General features: G+C 39.2%; 1 protein-coding gene across 1 annotated transcript in view; it reads right to left on the bottom strand.

Moving 5' to 3' along the window:
* The window catches only part of LOC136378495 (aldehyde oxidase 4-like), a 76,294-nt gene that overhangs the window by 42,692 nt on the left and 14,533 nt on the right, over positions 1-19,069 (bottom strand). Inside the window, exons 5-13 of the mRNA XM_066345490.1 lie at positions 16,579-16,705; positions 12,000-12,061; positions 8,837-8,920; positions 8,206-8,286; positions 6,328-6,472; positions 6,002-6,094; positions 3,602-3,753; positions 2,328-2,421; positions 576-685 (exon numbers count right to left, since the gene is read on the bottom strand). Coding sequence (XP_066201587.1) covers positions 576-685; positions 2,328-2,421; positions 3,602-3,753; positions 6,002-6,094; positions 6,328-6,472; positions 8,206-8,286; positions 8,837-8,920; positions 12,000-12,061; positions 16,579-16,705 — 948 coding nt within the window. The remainder of the gene's footprint in view (positions 1-575; positions 686-2,327; positions 2,422-3,601; positions 3,754-6,001; positions 6,095-6,327; positions 6,473-8,205; positions 8,287-8,836; positions 8,921-11,999; positions 12,062-16,578; positions 16,706-19,069) is intronic.

The raw sequence follows: 19,069 nt of genomic DNA, 5'->3' as shown, positions 1-19,069 counted from the left end.
TGTGTTGTTAATAGATGTTGTATGACTTGGAAGTATTTCATGATGATGAACTTTTAGTTTACCAGGAACTTACTATAGATGATACTGACAATAGTTTGACTCAATTTTGGCTAATAAGCATACTTATCTGAAACCAAAAATTCAACTTATCTCATAAAAAATTCTCCTTTTGCAGAGAGGTAAGGCCCACAAAACACTTTTATTTTAATTAAAAAATAAAAAAATTTGTATAGTAACAATGAATATATAACACTGAATCCAGCCTAGATTATATTCATCTTTATGATAGGATGGTCATTGATTTTCTTATTATTCATTATAGTGAAAGGGACCATGAAGGCAAAAGTGCCTAAGATTCACAAAAGTCCCAAATGTGGGCCTGATGAAATCAAATGAAGTGGTCACCTGGGAATTGGCCCCTTCCTGAGAGCAGCCGCCACATTCTCCCGGCAGCGGTTGGCTGGAAACGGAGATGGCACTGTCCCCGGAAGGCTGTGTGTGGCTTCTGCACAGGGTACAGGGTACAGGGACAGTGGGGTTCCCTAGAGGTTGGGGGTGAGCCAGGGAGCCCTTACCTGAGTAGAGTAGGGAATATAAACAGATAACAGGATCTCTTCCGACTTAAGGCTGGCTTCAGGTGATCTCTCAAGGAAATGGCCGTCTAAAGGAATCTGCCGTTCTCCTTCTACCAGAGAAATGACCTTGATTAGAATGCACTTATCAAATTGGAGACTGTTCAGCAAAGGGCAGATGTGATGTATCTGGGAAAAAGAGAGAGTGCAGGCAGGGAGCCAGAAGAGGTGGGTTCGAGTTCCAGGTTCCAAGCTGCGTCACCTTAGGCAAGTCACAGAAACTTTGGGGCTTCTGGTTCCTCGTTTGCAGATGAAAGGGTTGGACCAAATAAGCTGAAAAGTATTTTCTGGTTCTTTCAACCCATTATATGTCTTTCCCAAGTGTTGGCCTTGAAGTACTTTAAAATTATATAGAAATAACCCAGTTTCACAAATGAGAAATGGGTAGAATGTATTTCAGAAGTGGGAGAACTGAGGCCCAGAAGTCAGAGAGGTTAAGTGACTTCTCCAAAGTGCTACAGATGGGATGAGTGGCAGAGGTCAGTTGCTCCATATACAGCTTTTTTTCCCTTTAAGCAGCTTGCCCTGCTCTCTTACTTAATCCACGTTATTTTTATTTTCTTTTAATTTTTATTTTATTTATTCATTTTAGAGAGGAGAAAGAGAGAGAGGAGAGAGAGACAGAGAGAGAGAAGGGGGGAGGAGCTGGAAGCATCAACTCCCATATGTGCCTTGACCAGGCAAGCCCAGGGTTTCGAACCGGCGACCTCAGCATTTCCAGGTTGACGCTTTATCCACTGTGCCACCACAGGTCAGGCCTCCACGTTATTTTTAAATGTGATTTTAATCAAAGTGAGAGTATCTTGCAACAACACCCCATGAATAATATGTATTATTTTTATTTCTTTAAGTTTAAATCATTTTTCCTTGGCAAGGATCAAGGTGTTTTTGAATAAGGAGAGAAATAGTGAGTAATGTGCCCCACACACTTGATTTTGTTTGAAATGAAAAATCTTATAAGGAAAATTTCATCTTTATGAAACTCTGACATCAAACATGCCATAAAAATTTAAAACTACAGAGATACAGCTCAACATTTTAAAAATTGCTTTTGAACTCTGCCGGAATGTGGCCAAATAGTTAAGAAAAATGGTCATTTGCAGTAACTTATCTGATCTACCAGATATAGAGCATCTGGAGAACGGATAATCCATCTCAGTTTCATTCTTTTTTTTTTTTTTTTTTTTTTTTTTTACAGAGATAGAGAGAGTCAGAGAGAGGGATAGACAGGGACAGACAGACAGGAACAGAGAGCTGGGAAGCATCAATCATTAGTTTTTTGTTGTGCGTTGCAACATCTTAGTTGTTCATTGATTGCTTTCTCATATGTGCCTTGACCGTGGGCCTTCAGCAGGCCGAGTAACCCCTTGCTCGAGCCAGTGACCTTGGGCTCAAGCTGGTGAGCTTTTGCTCAAACCAGATGAGCCCACGCTCAAGCTGGCGACCTTGGGGTCTCGAACCTGGGTATTCCACATCCCAGTTCGACGCTTTATCCACTACACCACCGCCTGGTCAGGCTCAGTTTCATTCTTATGTTTGGGGGAATGTAGATATACATGGGAATGATCCATGTATTTGGTCAGTCTGAGTTAGAGATACATGGTTTATGGAAGGAGATACCTAACTGACAGTGATAATTATAACTGAATGCCTAAGTGATAATTATAACTGAACGCCTAAACGTTGGTCTCTTACCTTTAGATATCAGATTGATGATAACATCTCCTGCTGCTAAAATTGGATTTAGGTCAGAAAAATTCAGCCTGCTCACCACGTGTCCTCCTAAAGTCTAGATAAATAAAGATGACATTACTTTTTTTAAAGCTACACTTACTTATTTTACAAATAAGCAATTATGTATACAGTGGTCTCTTGTAAGCTTGTAATCTTCCTCTTTGCTTCATAGAGAGATCTGGCAGCTAATTAGATTCAGACAACACATCATTCAAGATTTTCACCCTTGAGTCCAGTTCAAATTCACCGGTTGAGAAAATATTTCTTTCCCATGTGTAATGAGGAGGTAAATTTCTTTGAGAACAAACCCTAGTGTGAGTGTTTAATAACACAGGAAGGCAGAGACTGGAGTCTGAATAAGCTCTAAAGAACCAGGATATGAAACACTCATCTTCAAAAGGTGCTGTTGTGTGATAAAATTCCTCTCTCACTCAAACCGTCAATAAAGCTGCTCAGACATGGCCTTGAATGAAGTCTTTTGAAGGGAGCTAAGAAGACAAGATGATGAGATGAAAATGTGGTCCAGGAAAAGGGATAGCAGATGCCAAAGGTGAAAAGATATGGTTGACTTTGAGAATTGATAAAAATAGGACCAGAAACAACAAGGAGAAATGTACTTTCCTCTAAATCCCACAGAACTATCCATCATGTGTGGAATGGGCAGTGGTTCAAACCGGTTTCTCTTAAATCTTTAATTATAAGGAAATCTCACTAATTAGATAACTGGGACAACTGAGAATTGACATTTGGGGTTCACATGTTTAGAAACTGACCTCAGTGCAAAGGTCTAAGAGGAGAACCATCCATGAAAAAGTAATTTAGAAATGTTGGTTCTTGTTTACTAAACCTTGGAAAGACATATTTCACAGACTGTTAGACCTGGACAGGATCTTAGAAACAGTCCATTTAGTCGAACCTTAACTTTTAAAATGAAGAAACAGTGGCTTAACGAGGTCAAGTGGCTTTTCCAGGATCATACCACTCATAAGTGACAGGCTAAGATTAGAAATTGGGCTTCTTCAGATTCCGGGACCATAATTGCGTTTTATAATGTGCTGCTGCAGGCATATGCTCACTCCACACACACACACACACACACACACACACTCACACTCATGTTGTAGAAATGTATTCGACACTGACTTGTGTTTCCTCTTCAGAGTAATGTTTGCTAAACTGAGCAGGACTATATGACTGTATCTAGGTCTCATTAAATATAACACCAAAGAATGTACCGCCATATTCCTAATCTGGGCTCCAGCAAGTGTCTTCAGATGCTTCAGGAGGGCGCGGTGGGTCTGAGTCTTCGCATTCGGTTGCTCCGAAACAATAAAATGTAAGGCATCACTCAGCTGGGCAAGGCTGTAGCCCGCACCTATTGTCACCCCTGAAAATAAGATACTGGAATGAAACCTGACAGTGAACTTTAAAAGACACATGGGCTGCATGGAAGCAATCTTTCAAATACAGTTTCTCTTTTCATATTCACTTAGAATGACAAAATGCAAAGGGGAAATTTATTTCTGGCAATTGCCATGATTCCCAAATATTAGATACAAAATTTTTTTTCCAGTCATGTATACAGCCATAGATGTCACGTACAATCTATGTACATATCAATCACAAATATCTGAAATTTATTAGCTTATTTCCAATTTAGTGTTTTCTGGAATGTTTTGATTAAATATCAAAATTTCAGCCAAGATTTTATAAGACTTTCACAAGATCACTAAGCCTAAGTGAGAATTGACCTGCAAATTCACACTGTCTATTTGCCTTTCTACTAGAGCCTTCTCTTCTCTCATCAGAACAAGAGTAGACATCCTACTATACCTTGGGTGGGTTTCATCAGGGTGTGCTTATATGAAATGCATGATGTCATCTAGTTTATGCATTCTTAAAGGGGGCCATACCACTTCTAAGAAGGTGAAAAAAAAAACTTTCTCTTTTTATGTGCAAGAACAGATACATTGTCTGTGGTTTTAAAATTTTACAGAAGGATAATTAGAAAAAAAATTTCTATTGCTCCTTAGAGAGGCAACAATTAAAAGGTTTAGAAACACTGGTTTCAATTCCATAAGCCCTAACTTCCCAACCCCTTCCCTCCACCTTCACCAAATGCCTCCACACCTTCCTTTCAACCCTCTTCTGTACCAGCCTGGTTCATCTCTACTCGTGAGTTCTTTGGTATGGATTTACCAGTGGGTGAAAAAATTAGTGGTCTAACTCAGTGGTCCCCAACCTTTTTTGGGCCATGGACCGGTTTAATGTCAGAAAATATTTTTACAGACCAGCCTTTAGGGTGGGATGGATAAATGTATCACGTGACTGAGACAAGCGTCAAGAGTGAGTCTTAGACGGATGTAACAGAGGGAATCTGGTCATTTTTTAAAAATAAAACATCGTTCAGACTTAAATATAAATAAAACAGAAATAATGTAAGTTATTTATTCTTTCTCTGCGGACCGCTACCAAATGGCCCATGGACCGGTACCAGTCCACGGCCTGGGGTTTGGGGACCACTGGTCTAACTGACTTAAGATTGACAGGTCAGAAAGGAAGCAGACAATTTTCCATTTGACTGCTATTTATTTATTGAGGAGAACTTTATTTTATGTAGCATTTTTAGCTCTGAAAACCTGTAATCCATTCAAATGCTGCGTTTTGGTAATGGAAGGTGGTATATATTTTCAGATAGCTTCATTTGGTGCATTATGTTGGAGGAGTACTTGACTAAGTGTAAGAAGACATAGGATCTAGTCCTCACTTGACCAAATATTAGCTGTGTGAAGTTGGGAAGTTTCTTCAGCCCTTTGACGCAATGTCTTCTTTAGAAGAACAAAGATACCAAGACTACCTGCCATGACACCTCCCAGGGTTGTCGTGAGGATCAAAAGAAATGAGATATGAAAGCGCTTGGTAAATTGTCAAAAATGTGCAAAATTAATAAGGTTGTTCTTCATTTACTGCTCACAAAAATTAGGGGATATTTCAAAATGAATATGAAGCAATAAAAAAGTAGCATTTGATTTTTTTATTAAACAAGAACATCCAAAAAGCAAACAAGTCAAAGAAAGTTGTTCGATTATGGAAATGAGATGCAAAACCAACTTTTATTCCATTTGGTGAAAATGCACCATACACAAGGCTGAAAGCACCGGAGTATCTGTGCATTCCCTGATCCCCTAATTTTTGTGAAATGCCCTAATATTTTGAAAGTAGTTAAACTTTCAAATTTTGTAGCCCAGATTGTGTGTGTGTGAGGATGTGTGTGCATTTAGATGAGCCTTCAACAAATTTGTGAATTGTGAAGTAATCTCTATCTAGCAAGACCCTTTCCTACCGGCCAGACAATGTCTTAAGTCCTTCTCAGTCAGTCTTCCCATGCCTGGTTGAACTACATGGCATCTTACCACCATTATGGTTCCTCTGACAATGTAGTACTCAATGACAACAACTAAGTGGGTTAGTTTGAAAAAATTCAGAGAAAACACATAGTAGATGCTCAAAAAACATTTCTGAATGAATAAATGAGGTCAAATAATCTATGAAGTACTCATCTCAGCCCAGTGTATACAATTAACTGTTCACAAAGATCCAATAACTGCATCTCATTCAAAAAAGAAGGTGCATACCATTATCTATGCTGTCCACAAAATATAGTTCTGGAATCCCAAGTGGAGATACGAAAACTGGATGGAATACATTTCTGAATTTAATGTCGCGTCCTTAAGGAGAAAAACATTTAAAGTAATTAGAAAAGCATGTCAATAGATGCTAATAGACGTTGCTTACTGATAATCCAGAGTAAAAATTGTGACACAAATGATACAAAAGAGAACAACAAAGTATTCTAAAAACCAAAGGTAGCCATTAATAAAAATGAATTGTACTTATAAAGAGTTTAAAAAGAGACACAAGTGTTTGGGTTACCTAAAGAATATATTTTAAAACCACCCACCCACTGTAGTGTTCCCCATCACAAGAGGGGCTTTGGGGTAATTGGCTTTCAGCTCCAGAAGGTCGTTGAAAGTCACAGGGGTAATCCAGGTAGTCCTCTCCCCTTGGAACGTCAGCCTTTTCTTGTGTGGGTCTTCCGCCATTCTCTGCAGAGAAGCAAAGCCAACAGACTTTCAGGTAAGGTTGTGGGACTACGTACCATGAGTATATACTCTGCTCTATGTGTCCAAATGGCTTGCTGATAATTTTAGCTTTCTGAGGTGACCCAACTTCTAGGGAACAGGAAAGGGGACTAGTTTGAAACTAGATTTTTAAGTTTTGTGTGGGCACCATTGAATAAACACCATAATAGGTCTCTTCCCATTAACACCTGCATATAGAGCAGAGCAAACTTTATTTCAGAACTAAGTGTGTGAAGAGTAGGCAACATGGCATGGTGAAAGTATCTAAAGGGCTAGGTTTCTTTTTCTAATTCTGTCCCAAGAGTGACTCAGAGGGACCTCATTTTTGGTAAAAATTGCTTATAAACAAAATTATCCTTGAAAAAAGTTTATTTTTTTTTTCTTTTGTATTTTTCTGAAGCTGGAAACGGGGAGAGACAGTCAGACAGACTCCCGCATGCAACCGACCGGGATCCACCCGGCACACCCACCAGGGGCCGATGCTCTGCCCCTCCGGGGCATCGCTCTTTTGCGACCAGAGCCACTCTAGCGCCTGGGGCAGAGGCCAAGGAGCCATCCCCAGTGCCCGGGCCATCTTTGCTCCATTGGAGCCTCGCTGCGGGAGGGGAAGAGAGAGACAAAGAGGAAGGAGAGGGGGAGGGGTGGAGAAGCAGATGGGCACTTCTCCTGTGTGCCCTGGCTGGGAATCGAACCCGGGACTTCTGCACGCCAGGCCGACGCTCTACCACTGAGCCAACACCAGGGCTGAAAAAAGTTTCTTAAATCATTCACCAGGTATAGTGTATGTGGTTTTCTTACTTTCCTTCCCTTCCCTTCCCTACCCTCCCCTTTCTCTTCTTTCTTTCTTTCTTTCTTTCTTTCTTTCTTTCTTTCTTTCTTTCTTTCTTTCTTTCTTTCTTTCTTTCTTTCTTTCTTTCTTCCTTCCTTCCTTCCTTCCTTCCTTCCTTCCTTCCTTCCTTCCTTCCTTCCTTCCTTCCTTTTTTTCTTTCTTTCTTTCTTTCTTTCTTTCTTTCTTTCTTTCTTTCTTTCTTTCTTTCTTTCTTTCTTTCTTTTCTTTCTTTTACAACTCTATAGATATTTATACACATGGATGATGCACATAACTATAACTATATATAGACATATAATCTTTAAATAGTAGGTGTGTCCAAGTTCTCACACTCTGAGGGGTGTGCAGAGACTGAGACCCTCTGAGAAGCTCATAGAATCATATCACTGTTCTCATGCTCTCTCCAGGGCACAGTCATGGAATAGAATAACGGGCATATCACACTATTATATTATTCTCTCTCTTTCTTCCACTGAGTTGAAATCACAGACGTTTAGAGTAAGAAGAACATAATTGTAGTATAATAAGTATATTCTGAATTTTATTTTACTAGTTTTACAAAATGCCTTAAACATATCTCACAGAGTAGCTCTGTGACATTGGGTAAGTCACCTGCACACTCTGAGCTCCGAATCTTCAACTGAGGAGGTGAACCGAAGCATCTCAGAGGTCCTGGCAGCCCCACTCTTCTGAGGTAAAGCTGTCTGCTTCAATTTATTTATAGTGGAGCTGAACAAGCTCCTAAAAATGGGTTGTGTACTGGACACAATTCCAACTTTGAATGTCTAACACTCGGTAAGTCCACAGGGTAATAGAGAAAGGATTCTACCACATTACGTTATGAAAGAACAAAAGTAAAGCATCTTACTATCAGTTCAGGAGGAAATATAGGTTCCTGGGACGGGTCCAAGGGCTGGAATTCGTCTTCGTTGTACAGTTTGGTACACATCTTCACAAAACAAAACAACAGAAACGACTTCAGAGATACTGAGAGATGTGCAGGAAACTCTGACTGTGGGACTTCAGAGTTCGGGTCTAAACCTCTGACTCCTCAGCCTCACATGGAGCTGCCAGAGCCACAGCGTGTCCCTGAGCGGAACTTTTCCCACCCACAGAGGACCGTGACAGCTTCCCTGGCAGATTTACTGAACCCTGGGCTTGCTCTGTGGGTGTCAGGAATTGGGTGTTAAGCTTCTCTGCTGAATGTCAGGTATTATCTGTGGATATTTATTTGCCATGAGCACGAGGATGCACCACAGTGCTCGATTGGGGGTGGCGTGGGGTAGGTCAACCCAGATCAGGCACAGAAGGTTGTGATGCTTCTGCGAGAAGACAGCCTTCTGTGGTGACTGGCCTCAGGAAAGGCATGGGCTTGCTGCTTTGGGGGACTTTTTAAGGTTGTTTATGCCCTGGATTCACTGAAAAGAATAGAAAACTTGCATAAATTTAGGTTTCTGTGGATATTTTTCCCACCTGCAAACACAACACCAGGTACTTACTTTTTCATGTGTATTTGCAAAAGACTTTTCTTCTTGATCCATGCAACATTTTCCTGATCCTTTCATTTCACAAACAGTTGATTCCTTAGGAAGTAATTCAGTTTAAGACAAATTCATTGGTTTATTCTTTAAATACTAACCCAGGGAGGTACCTGGCAGTGCCCAGACCCCACAGGATCTGTGGAGAAAGTAATTGAGTAATTGAGTGTGTCCTTGTCCTCAGAAACTCTGTAAATGGGTGGGGTGGAGAACAACGTATTGTATCACCGAACAGCTTGGGAAAAAGGCAGGCATGTGAACCATGCTCACGAAAGGGCCATGTTAATGGTCTCACTCAGGTCTCAGGGGAAGACAAAAGCGTTAGAGGAAGGAGGAAGGTATGGTCCACAGCTAAGGCCTCCTACTAAAAGTGAAGTAAATGAAGTGCAGCTGCTATAAGGTGATAATTTAAAAACCAAAAAAAGATGGCCCTTCTTTGTTGTAATGGTTATACAGTGTGTATCTTTAAAATGGCGCAGTGGATAAAGCCTCGACCTGGAATGCTGAGGTTGCCAGTTCAAAACCCTGGGCTTGCCCGGTTAAGGCACATATGGGAGTTGAAGCTTCCTGCTCCTCCCACCTTCTCTCTCTCTCTCTCTCTCTCTCCTCTCTAAAATGAATAAATAAATAAAAATAATTTTTAAAAAATCTTTAAAAAAATGTGAGTATATTAAAATGAGGTAAAGAAAAACTGCCTTTCAGACTTTTTACACACACATAAAGAAACTGAAAACCTGAGTTTATTTGGATGCTTTTGTAGCTGTTCCAAAGTATCTGGATAATTTCAGTCCCAGACCATTCTACCTTAATTTTCAGGACATTTCATGTAGATCCAAGGTATGTTTTACACCTAAATTCATTAGTCTGTTACTGCAACTCAGATGAATAATTTCATTCTTGTCTTCCCTGTTCAGACAGAGCCTAAGAGTCTGTGGACATTCACAGACCAATGATTTGATTCATACATGGGGACAAGGAGACCTGGGTTCTACTTCCTGCTTTAACACATACTAGCTGAGGTGAGTTTATTAAATTAAAAAAATAAAATACAGTTTAAAGAAGTTTGATAAATTAAATATGTGATAGGTGTGCACTGCATTTGACACATAGGAAGAGCCAAAGTGGTTAATACTTCTGTGTGTGTATATATATATGTGTGTGTGTGTGTGTGTGTGTATATATGTGTGTGTGTATATATATATATGGTATATATATGGTTATTTTCTACAGAATTAAGAAAGGATTTGTATTTTGTGACAATGGTATGTACAATAAAAGAACTAATGTAAATGACTTAGGGACCTGGAGTGAGTGAGACAGTAATATGTATCCTTGTATAGATTTTGTCTCCATGAAAATAATTACATAGTATTAGGTTGAATTATGTGAAGTTTTTTTTTTGTAGATCAAGAATGGTAGAATATTGGCCTTTCATATGATTCAACTTTATTTTATTTTATTTTTTATTAAAGAGACAGAGAGAGAGTCAGAGAGAGGGATAGATAGGGACAGACAGACAGGAATGGAGAGAGATGAGAAGCATCAATCATTAGTTTTTCATTGTGACACCTTAGTTGTTCATTGATTGCTTTCTCATATGTGCCTTGACCGTGGGGCTATAGCAGACCGAGTAACAACCTGCTTGAGCCAGCGACCTTGGGTCCAAGCTGATGAGCTTTGCTCAAACCAGATGAGCCCACACTCAAGTTGGCGACCTCGGAGTCTTGAACCTGGGTCCTCCATATCCCAGTCTGATGCTCCACTACGCCACCACCTGGTCAGGCTATATGGCTCAACTTTAATAGTATCTTACTTGAGATTTAAAATAAACTAACCTGCAGTTTTTAAAAGTATTTTGAGTTGTTCATTACTGGCCTAAAAGTAGTTTCTTTTTTCAAAAAAATTTAGAATTTGCAATAGTTTTGGTCAACCAAAATTATTTATATATACAGTTAATTTTTTATCATAAAAATGGCTGCTGGCAGAAATACCCTAATTGAACTCTTGTTGAAAGTATGTCTTCCCTTAATATTTAACTTTCTGAAAACTTCATATAACTCTAAACTACCCCCACACGCTAAATCACTCTTCCACCTTCCTTCATCCCGATTCTTTGATCTCTCAACTTGGAAGATGACGTGAATTTCTTCCTCACTACATCCTCCTTTATCTGGAGGGTAGAATTCTGCACTCATTCCTGAACGTTCTGGGTTCACACTCCCACACTGGTCTAGTCCTCACTGCCTCCTGCCTAGCATTCTGCACTAGTCCATGCTCTCATTCCCATCATGTCTTTCCAGGCTGATTCTTCTTGAGTCTCCTCTGTGTCTTTCCTTCCTGCTCATTAATTCCTTTTCATTCCTTCTCCTTCAGATCTGATCTGCATGGTATAGAGCAAGGGTCTCAAACTTGCGGCCCGCGGGTCACATGCGGCCCGCCGAACAATTTTGTGCAGCCCGCAGACTAATCCACGAAGTTCAAAATATTTTGGATAAAATTAAGTAAGCCTAGGGGCCTACTTGTGTTTTTCATTTCTCTAGCATCCTAGCTAGATATTAGCTTAGTTAACAGCAGTTGTGATGCAAACTACAGTTTCTGGTCGTTTTGTGACACTGAGTAAACTGCATGTACGATTGTGCTTGTTGTACTGATTTTTTTTTGTTTTCAACTGCAGTGAGAAAAGTGTTGCATAACAGTTGCCTTTTGTAGACCTAGTGCGGCCGCCGAACGGCTGTGATCTTGCTCTGCGGCCCACATGCTGAGTTGAGTTTGAGACCCCTGGTATAGAGGATAGATTGAGCTTTTAATAATCTAGCTTTTCAGTCATGGTTTAGTTGTTTCTTAGTCTATATTTCACTTCCTTCAATAGAGTTTGCATCTGTTTAAGTCATAATCCATATATTTTACTTCTTAGGAAAGTGCCTAATTTAGGACTGAAAAAGATAGATGCAAGAAGTTTATTAAAAAAATACTAACAGTGGCATTCAGTAAACTTCAGTGATTAGGATGGTCAATATGAGGTTATTTTACAGATAAGTAAGTACAATGCATGATTACATAAAGCTTTATTAATGTATTAAGTCAGCTGAAAAAATTTATATACATATTTTTTATTTTAACTTACCACGCTGAAAGTTTTCCCACTTTCTACGATGGGACGGTATCCAGTACAGCGACATAAATTACCTGATTAAGAAGAGATCAATTTTTAATGAATGACATAGAAATATATTGCATATTTGTGCTTCATGTTTTCAGTGGAAAGCTGTATTAGTAATTAGGTTCTTTTTGTTTCCCCCAGCAAAATGGCTCTTCTGAACAGGGATGTTCTTCAAAAATAGATCTTGTGATTATGTTTTCTTCCTGAAATATCCCAAAGATCACCATAGTTTTTTACCATTAACTCTTTCTGCCTTATTTCTCACCCTTGTCCTAACTCATGTAACTTTTCACCCGTCCTCCCCATAACGTCTCAGATGTGGTCCTTTGCTAGGTTTTATTCATGAAGTCTTTTCTCCTTCAAATGCCCTCTTAGGGAAAGTGTGTCCATTAAACAGGGCCCAGCCCGCTTTCTCCATGGGGCCTGCTCTAACACCCCAGTGGTTTGTAAAAGCTTTTTGAATTCTTCATTACTGGTCTAAAAGTACCGTAATTTGTACTATCTAGTGCAGAACTGTACCATTCACTGTCTGGATTGTTCTGCAGACCTATCATCAATGTGCCAGAGTTGGGTCATCTTTGTACATGCTTTATCTCCCTCATTGGTGCTTAAATTCTTGGAGAAGGCAAAGATTGTCTTAGATTTTCTTGAACCCACTCAGTACAGCACAATATGTGTTCAAAAAGTACCTGATATTATTTTAATCTGTCAAGATTTCCAAAGCGTGGTACAAAAGATGTAGAAACCACCATCCTTTTAGAAAGTATACTCAAATTTTACAGCCCGTAGAAATGATATTTATGAAGATGTTTTACTAGTATGGGAAAAAATCTTAGTTTATACTGTTAAAATTGTATATATAATATAAAATTGTATACAAAATTGTCACAAGTATTTAAAATAAGCAAAAACAAACAAACAAACAAACCAAAAAGCTCCCAAAAAACTATGCATAGAAAAGCCTGAAAGGAAAAAGTGTCTGATTGCTATTGTCTCCTGGTGGCAGAAATATAAATGAGGTTTTCCTTTGCCTTTTTATTTTTTATAATAAGAATGTGTTATTAAAATTATTATGTTCAAATATAATTTTAAATAGTCAGAAGCAATGGATATGTATACGTTGGGCAGATTTAGTCACCTAGAAGTAAAGTGTTGTGTGTAAATTTGCTGTCAGCAAATCACGTGGAAACTTGGTTAATGGGTATCCTACTGTTATTTTCAGAACAAGAATTGTTTAGGGAGCAACTACATGCACAAGAATGGATTCAGATTCTATAATTTATTTTCTGTTTGTTAAGAAGAAAGAATATAGAAAATGTGTGACTTAAAAATCTGTCTTTGGAATAGAGAAAAGGAGTTGAAATGTCTAGGTATATGACTCTATAGCATGAAATAGAGTGTTTAATGGGCACTTTCTTTCTGATAAACTGTAAGCAAACATTAAAGGCTAGAGAAAGCTAGTGTCAGACTTGAGCTTTTGTCCTTGGCCACATAATCAATGCTATGTCTAGAAGCCCTACTAAATGTATACCAAGGAAACACTGATAGCATCCATTGCAGAAATTGTTCTGATTCTAAAGAAAAAAAAGATAAAAATTCAAAAATTGTATTTCCTTAGACTTGAAGGGAAAGACAAGATTAAATGAAGTGTTCATTTTTATCAGTTGACCATTTCAGAAGACATGTGCCATACTTAATTGCATTTTTTTTTTTTTTTTACACAGATAGAGAGTCAGATAGAGGGATAGGTAGGGACAGACAGATAGGAACAAAGAGAGATGAGAAGCATCAATCATCAGTTTTTCATTGCGACACCTTAGTTGTTTATTGATTGCTTTCTCATATGTGCCTTGACTGTGGGCCTTCAGTAGACCGAGTAACCCTTGCTCGAGCCAGTGACCTTGGGTCCAAGATGGTGAGCTTTGCTCAAACCAGATGAGCCCGCGCTCAAGCTGGCAACCTCGAGGTCTCGAACCTGGATCCTCTGCATCCCGGTCCGATGCTCTATCCACTGCACCACTGCCTGGTCAGGCCTTAATTGCATTTTTTGAATTTTATTTATATTATTGTTTATCTTAAAATATGAGCATAGAGGTTATCAGTGTGGCTAGCATTTATAATTCTAGAAAGAGCCCAAGTAAATGGATTGTGAACTAAAAAAACTCCAGATTATCCACACCTAAGATACGGTTATCGATTTTATTCATTAATTTAGCCAGACTTTACAACACTGTCTCCTGGTGGTTGTATTGTGAATTATAGGCATAGAATCAAGGAGGAAATAGTCCATCTCTATAAGACTGTGCATATTCAAAGAAGCAAAGAAAAGGCAAGGCAAATGATGTGATTTTTTCAAAGCTCTATATACCTCATTAGTGTGGATTATTTAACTGAACAAAGATTATCTCTTGTTCAAATTCACTCAGGTCTGGTTAATTTTATAATTGAAAGCATAGGCCAAAGTTTTAGCAAGATTTAATAAGAAACTGAAAGATTTTGAGTAAAGATGTTGTTGAGAGATAAGGGAAACTATTAGAGAATATTTATATACCAGCTACTATAAAATTTACATTGAATTTTTACTTTGTTTTAGTCTATATCTTTTCATCATAAAACTGAATTTCTGTCTAAGTCTTTCTCTCTCTTCTTTATTTTTTTTTTTTAGCTAAAGAGACAGAGAGAGAGAGACAGATACCAAGACAGATAGGAACAGACAGACAGGAAGGGAGAGAGATGAGAAGCATCAATTCTTTGTTGCAGCACCTTAGTTGCTCATTTATTGCTTTCTCATATGTGCTTTGACTGGGGATTTTAGCTGAGCCAGTGACACCTTGCTCAAGTCAGTGCCCTTGGGCTCAAACCAGTGACCTTGAACTTCAAGCCACTGACCTTTGGGCCCAAGCCAGAGACCATGGGGTGATGTCTATGATCTAATGCTTAAGCAAGTGACCTTGTGCTCAAGCAGGATGAGCCCATACTCAAGCCAGATGAGCCCGTGCTCAGCTGGTGACCTTATGGTTTTGAACTAGGTTTTCTGCATCCCAGGCCGACACTCTACCCACTGTGCCACCACCTGTTCAGGCTAAGTCTCTTTATTAAAAGAAACAAAGAGCTTTATTATACAGGGGGTCCTCGGGTTATAACAGTTTCATTCTTACACTAGTGACTTAACCCAAATATTGGTGTAATTCAAAACATACCCTAGCCTAACACAAACAGAACACATGCGCTTTTAACAGTCCAAAATGGCGTAAGGATACCAACTCTCTCACTCATATGCCAAGTTACTGCGTATGCTTTTGCTGCATGCAACCAAACTAGTTCACCGATGTAGTCCATAAGTATGACACTAATTGCATAAGATGAAACATTTATGTCTCAATATTTTAAAGTTTTTATGGGAGTGAGTGTCGTAAACTCAAAATGTCTTATGTCCAGACTGTTGTAACCCGAGGCCCCCCTGTAATATGCAAATGCTTGCTTTTACAGCTTTCTCCTAAGAACTAGTGACCAGTTACCTTGAAACTAGGGTGAGTTTGTTATGGAAAACTATATTTGTTAACATGCTTTTGTGTGTGTGTAGAAAATTGTGTTTGTTCATTTAAACTTGCTAACTATCTGTTATAGGGAATTAAAGTGTTCACTAAGCTTATTTGTGATAAGTAATTATTGTCTATAACCTCTTTGGTCTTATCATTAACCCAACCAAAACAAAAAAATGTAAGGTATCTGAAAGTTTATTCTCTTTGTAAAATTAATTGAAGTAGAGTTAATAAATAATTCTAACATTTATTTATTTATTCTTTGTATTTTTCCAAAGTTAGAAGCAAGGAGGCAGTCAGACAGACTCCCACATGAGTCTGACTGGGATCCACCCAGCATGCCCACCAGAGGTCGATGCTCTGCCCATCTGGGGCATTGCTCCATTGCAGCAGGAGCCATTCTAGCACCTGAGGTGGAAGCCATGGAGCCATTCTCAGTGCCTGGGGCCTGGGCCAACTTTTGCTCCAATGGAGCCTTGGTTGCTGGAGGGGAAGGAAGAGAGACATAGAGAGGAAGCAGAGGGGGAAGGGTGGAGAAGCAGATGGGTGCTTCTCCTGTGTGCCCTGACTGGACGGGAATCAAACCCGGGACTTCCACATGCTTGGCCATGGCTCTACCACTGAGCCAATGGGCCAGAGCTAACAAATTAATTTAAAAATAAACAATAAAATCTCATTCTTCCATACTACTTGAATTTCCACTTTTAAAAAAGATTGTATTAAAAGTATTATAAACAACCCATTTGAATGCCTTTGCAGAGTGACAATAGAATCTATTAAGAGAGAATTTTTGTGATAAAACTTATATTGCCCCAATTGTTGGTATTTCTGTTGACAAAATGAAGGCAGCACTTTCTTGGAAGAACTTGGGTAAAAACAAGGACTAAAGAGGAACCCCAAAGCTGTACCACAACTTTTCCTAATGGGCTTGGACTGCTTTCTCCAGTTACTTAGGTAATTTCTACCTTAGGTCTTGTCTGCAGAAGACCAAGAAAGCTCACCTCCAAGTGCGTCAGTTATTTGCTCAGGGGTGGGCTCTGGGTAGTTCCGCAGCAGAGTGTAGATGGACATCACCATCCCTGGGCTGCAGAAACCACACTGTGTGCCGTGACACTTGGCAAGTCTTTCCTGGGGAGAAATGGTACATTAGTTATGCTTTAAGCCTCTTGTTTCCTTATCATGGGCACCAGACAAGAGATAAAGAGAGTGAGAAATGACAATTACTTTGTCTACTCTATATACAGAACCTACACCATGAAGATATAGATGGGAGACATGATTCTAGATTCTTCTGTGTGTATCTGTTCCATGTGTCTCTCCCAGGGCACTCAACCAGCTGTCTCAGCATTTTTCAAATAGCATGACCCCTGAGATAAAAGCCAAACACTTTATCTATACCCAACTGAAATGCCAGACATTCAATAATATTTTAACAACTATATATGGTGTCTGAGGGGTACCAGGTTGTTGAGAGGATTACTTGATAAATTTTTTAAATGTCTAACATCATGTTGCACACCTGAAACTAATATAACATTAAATGTCACTGTAATAGGAAAATAAAAAAAGAGTTACATTACTACAACAATTGCATACATAACCATGAAAATTAATGTGGATTATAAAAAAAAGAAAGAATAAACATTGGTTTAAAGCTATAGGGAATGTGCTATATTGGATTTATTGCTATATGGCAAGTTATTTTAAAAATGATGTATAAACTTGTTGTAAATGTGGTAGTAAATGTTTAACAACTGGATCTCTAGGAAGAAAAAACATTCTAATTTGTAGTTTCTACCAATTACAGTTGTGCAAATATTTCCAATAGGGCTGATGTTAGGTTTCCAATGTGATGTCACTGAATGTGAATCTGGGAAGAAATGCACAGTGATATACCATTCTGAGGCATTTCCATTAAGTAGATACAATAAACAAGTAATCTCAAGAGCATAAATAATAGAAAATAATTTGAAGATGATAAATGTTGATATTTATTAATGTTTTTAACATTGTATAGTTTGCTAATAATAGCTGTGTTTAAAGAATGGCTCTCAAAATTCCTGGAAATTTAACAATTTTCTCACAGAGGCCAGTACTGTTCTAAGGCATGACTGAACAAATCTAGTATAAGTACTGTCAAGATTTGAGAGAGACTTCCAGTCAAGAAAGTGGAATAGGTAAATACTGCACTTGACTCCTCCCATGACCACATCAAAATTACAACTAATTTATAAAACAACTGTCACTGACAACCACATGAAAATGAGCTGAACAGAATTTTTATAACTAAGGATATAAAAAGGAAGACGCATTGTGACTCTTAGGAGGAGCAGAGATGCAAAACGATCTTGTCCCACACTTATATGTGGTGGTGAAGAACAGGGTGTGATACCTTGGCTGTGGAGGTTCTTGCTAAGGAGCAAAGGGTCCCAGTCTTTCACAGGGCTCCCCAGCCCAGAGCACCAATGCTGGGAATAGGAGTTCCCACAATATCTCACTGTGAAAATCAGCAGAATTCTGTCCAAGTGAGATAGAAAAGTGCTTGAGACCTAAGAACCATCTTAAAGTGCCTTACCACTGATTTATTCACTCACAAACACTTGTCCCACGTTACAGCAAAGGAACAGCAGCTTGAAAAGTGTCAGAGACATACAGGGAGTAATTGAGTAGTCTGGCTTCAGTATGAGGGCTGGAGGGGAAGCTCTCTCCTGGACAGAAGTACTGGAGTGCACACTATTGTTCCTTTTTTAAACTCTCCCTCCACATAACAGGCTGTTGGGCACCACTGTTCCTATTTCGAGCCCTTTCTGATTCCAGCCTGCTGGTACAGGTGGTGCCAAATCTGAGTCTCCATAAAACTGGCTAACAGTGTTGAACCCACCCTGGTGGTTCACTGAGACTCTGCCCCACCCAACTTGTGCATGGGTTCAAACTTATTTCAAGCAACAGGCTTTGGCCTTCCTTGTGAACTTTCCTAAGATTTCTCTAGGATCCACAAACCCCAGAGAAGGAGCATCTGGCCCTGGAATGCCTCATACCTCTGGTACTAAAGCAACGGGCCTTTGTTTGCAGCTTAGCCTCTCCCAGGCACCTCTAAGCCCAGAATAGGTGGCAACCATCTGCAGGTCAATGTATAGTTTCTACCTGGTGGATTTGTGCTAGGCACAAGAAGTGATTGATCTTGGTCTGCATCAGAGATCCTCTCAAGAGGTTCCAGAAGCAACACACCTAGTTTCAGACCATAAAGAGCACCAATCAATTAGCTATACAAACAACAGATCCAAAGGGTAGACATGACAGACACTAGAGCCCTGTTAAAGCAAATCTGCTCCATAGCATCAAACCCTGAAAAATTGTTTATTGTAGTCATTCTTCAGACTCAGTTATTCTCAAGTTAATTTGTCTCACTGACATCACAACAGCAAAGGAAGTTTAACTACAATAGAAGAGTATATACAACCCATACCAAAAATACCCCCAGAGTACTCAGCT

Source organism: Saccopteryx leptura, chromosome 7 (assembly GCF_036850995.1).
Source record: "Saccopteryx leptura isolate mSacLep1 chromosome 7, mSacLep1_pri_phased_curated, whole genome shotgun sequence".
Classification (NCBI taxonomy): domain Eukaryota; kingdom Metazoa; phylum Chordata; class Mammalia; order Chiroptera; family Emballonuridae; genus Saccopteryx; species Saccopteryx leptura.
The sequence above is the reverse complement of the archived record's forward strand: the minus strand, read 5'-3'. Positions and strand labels throughout refer to the sequence as shown.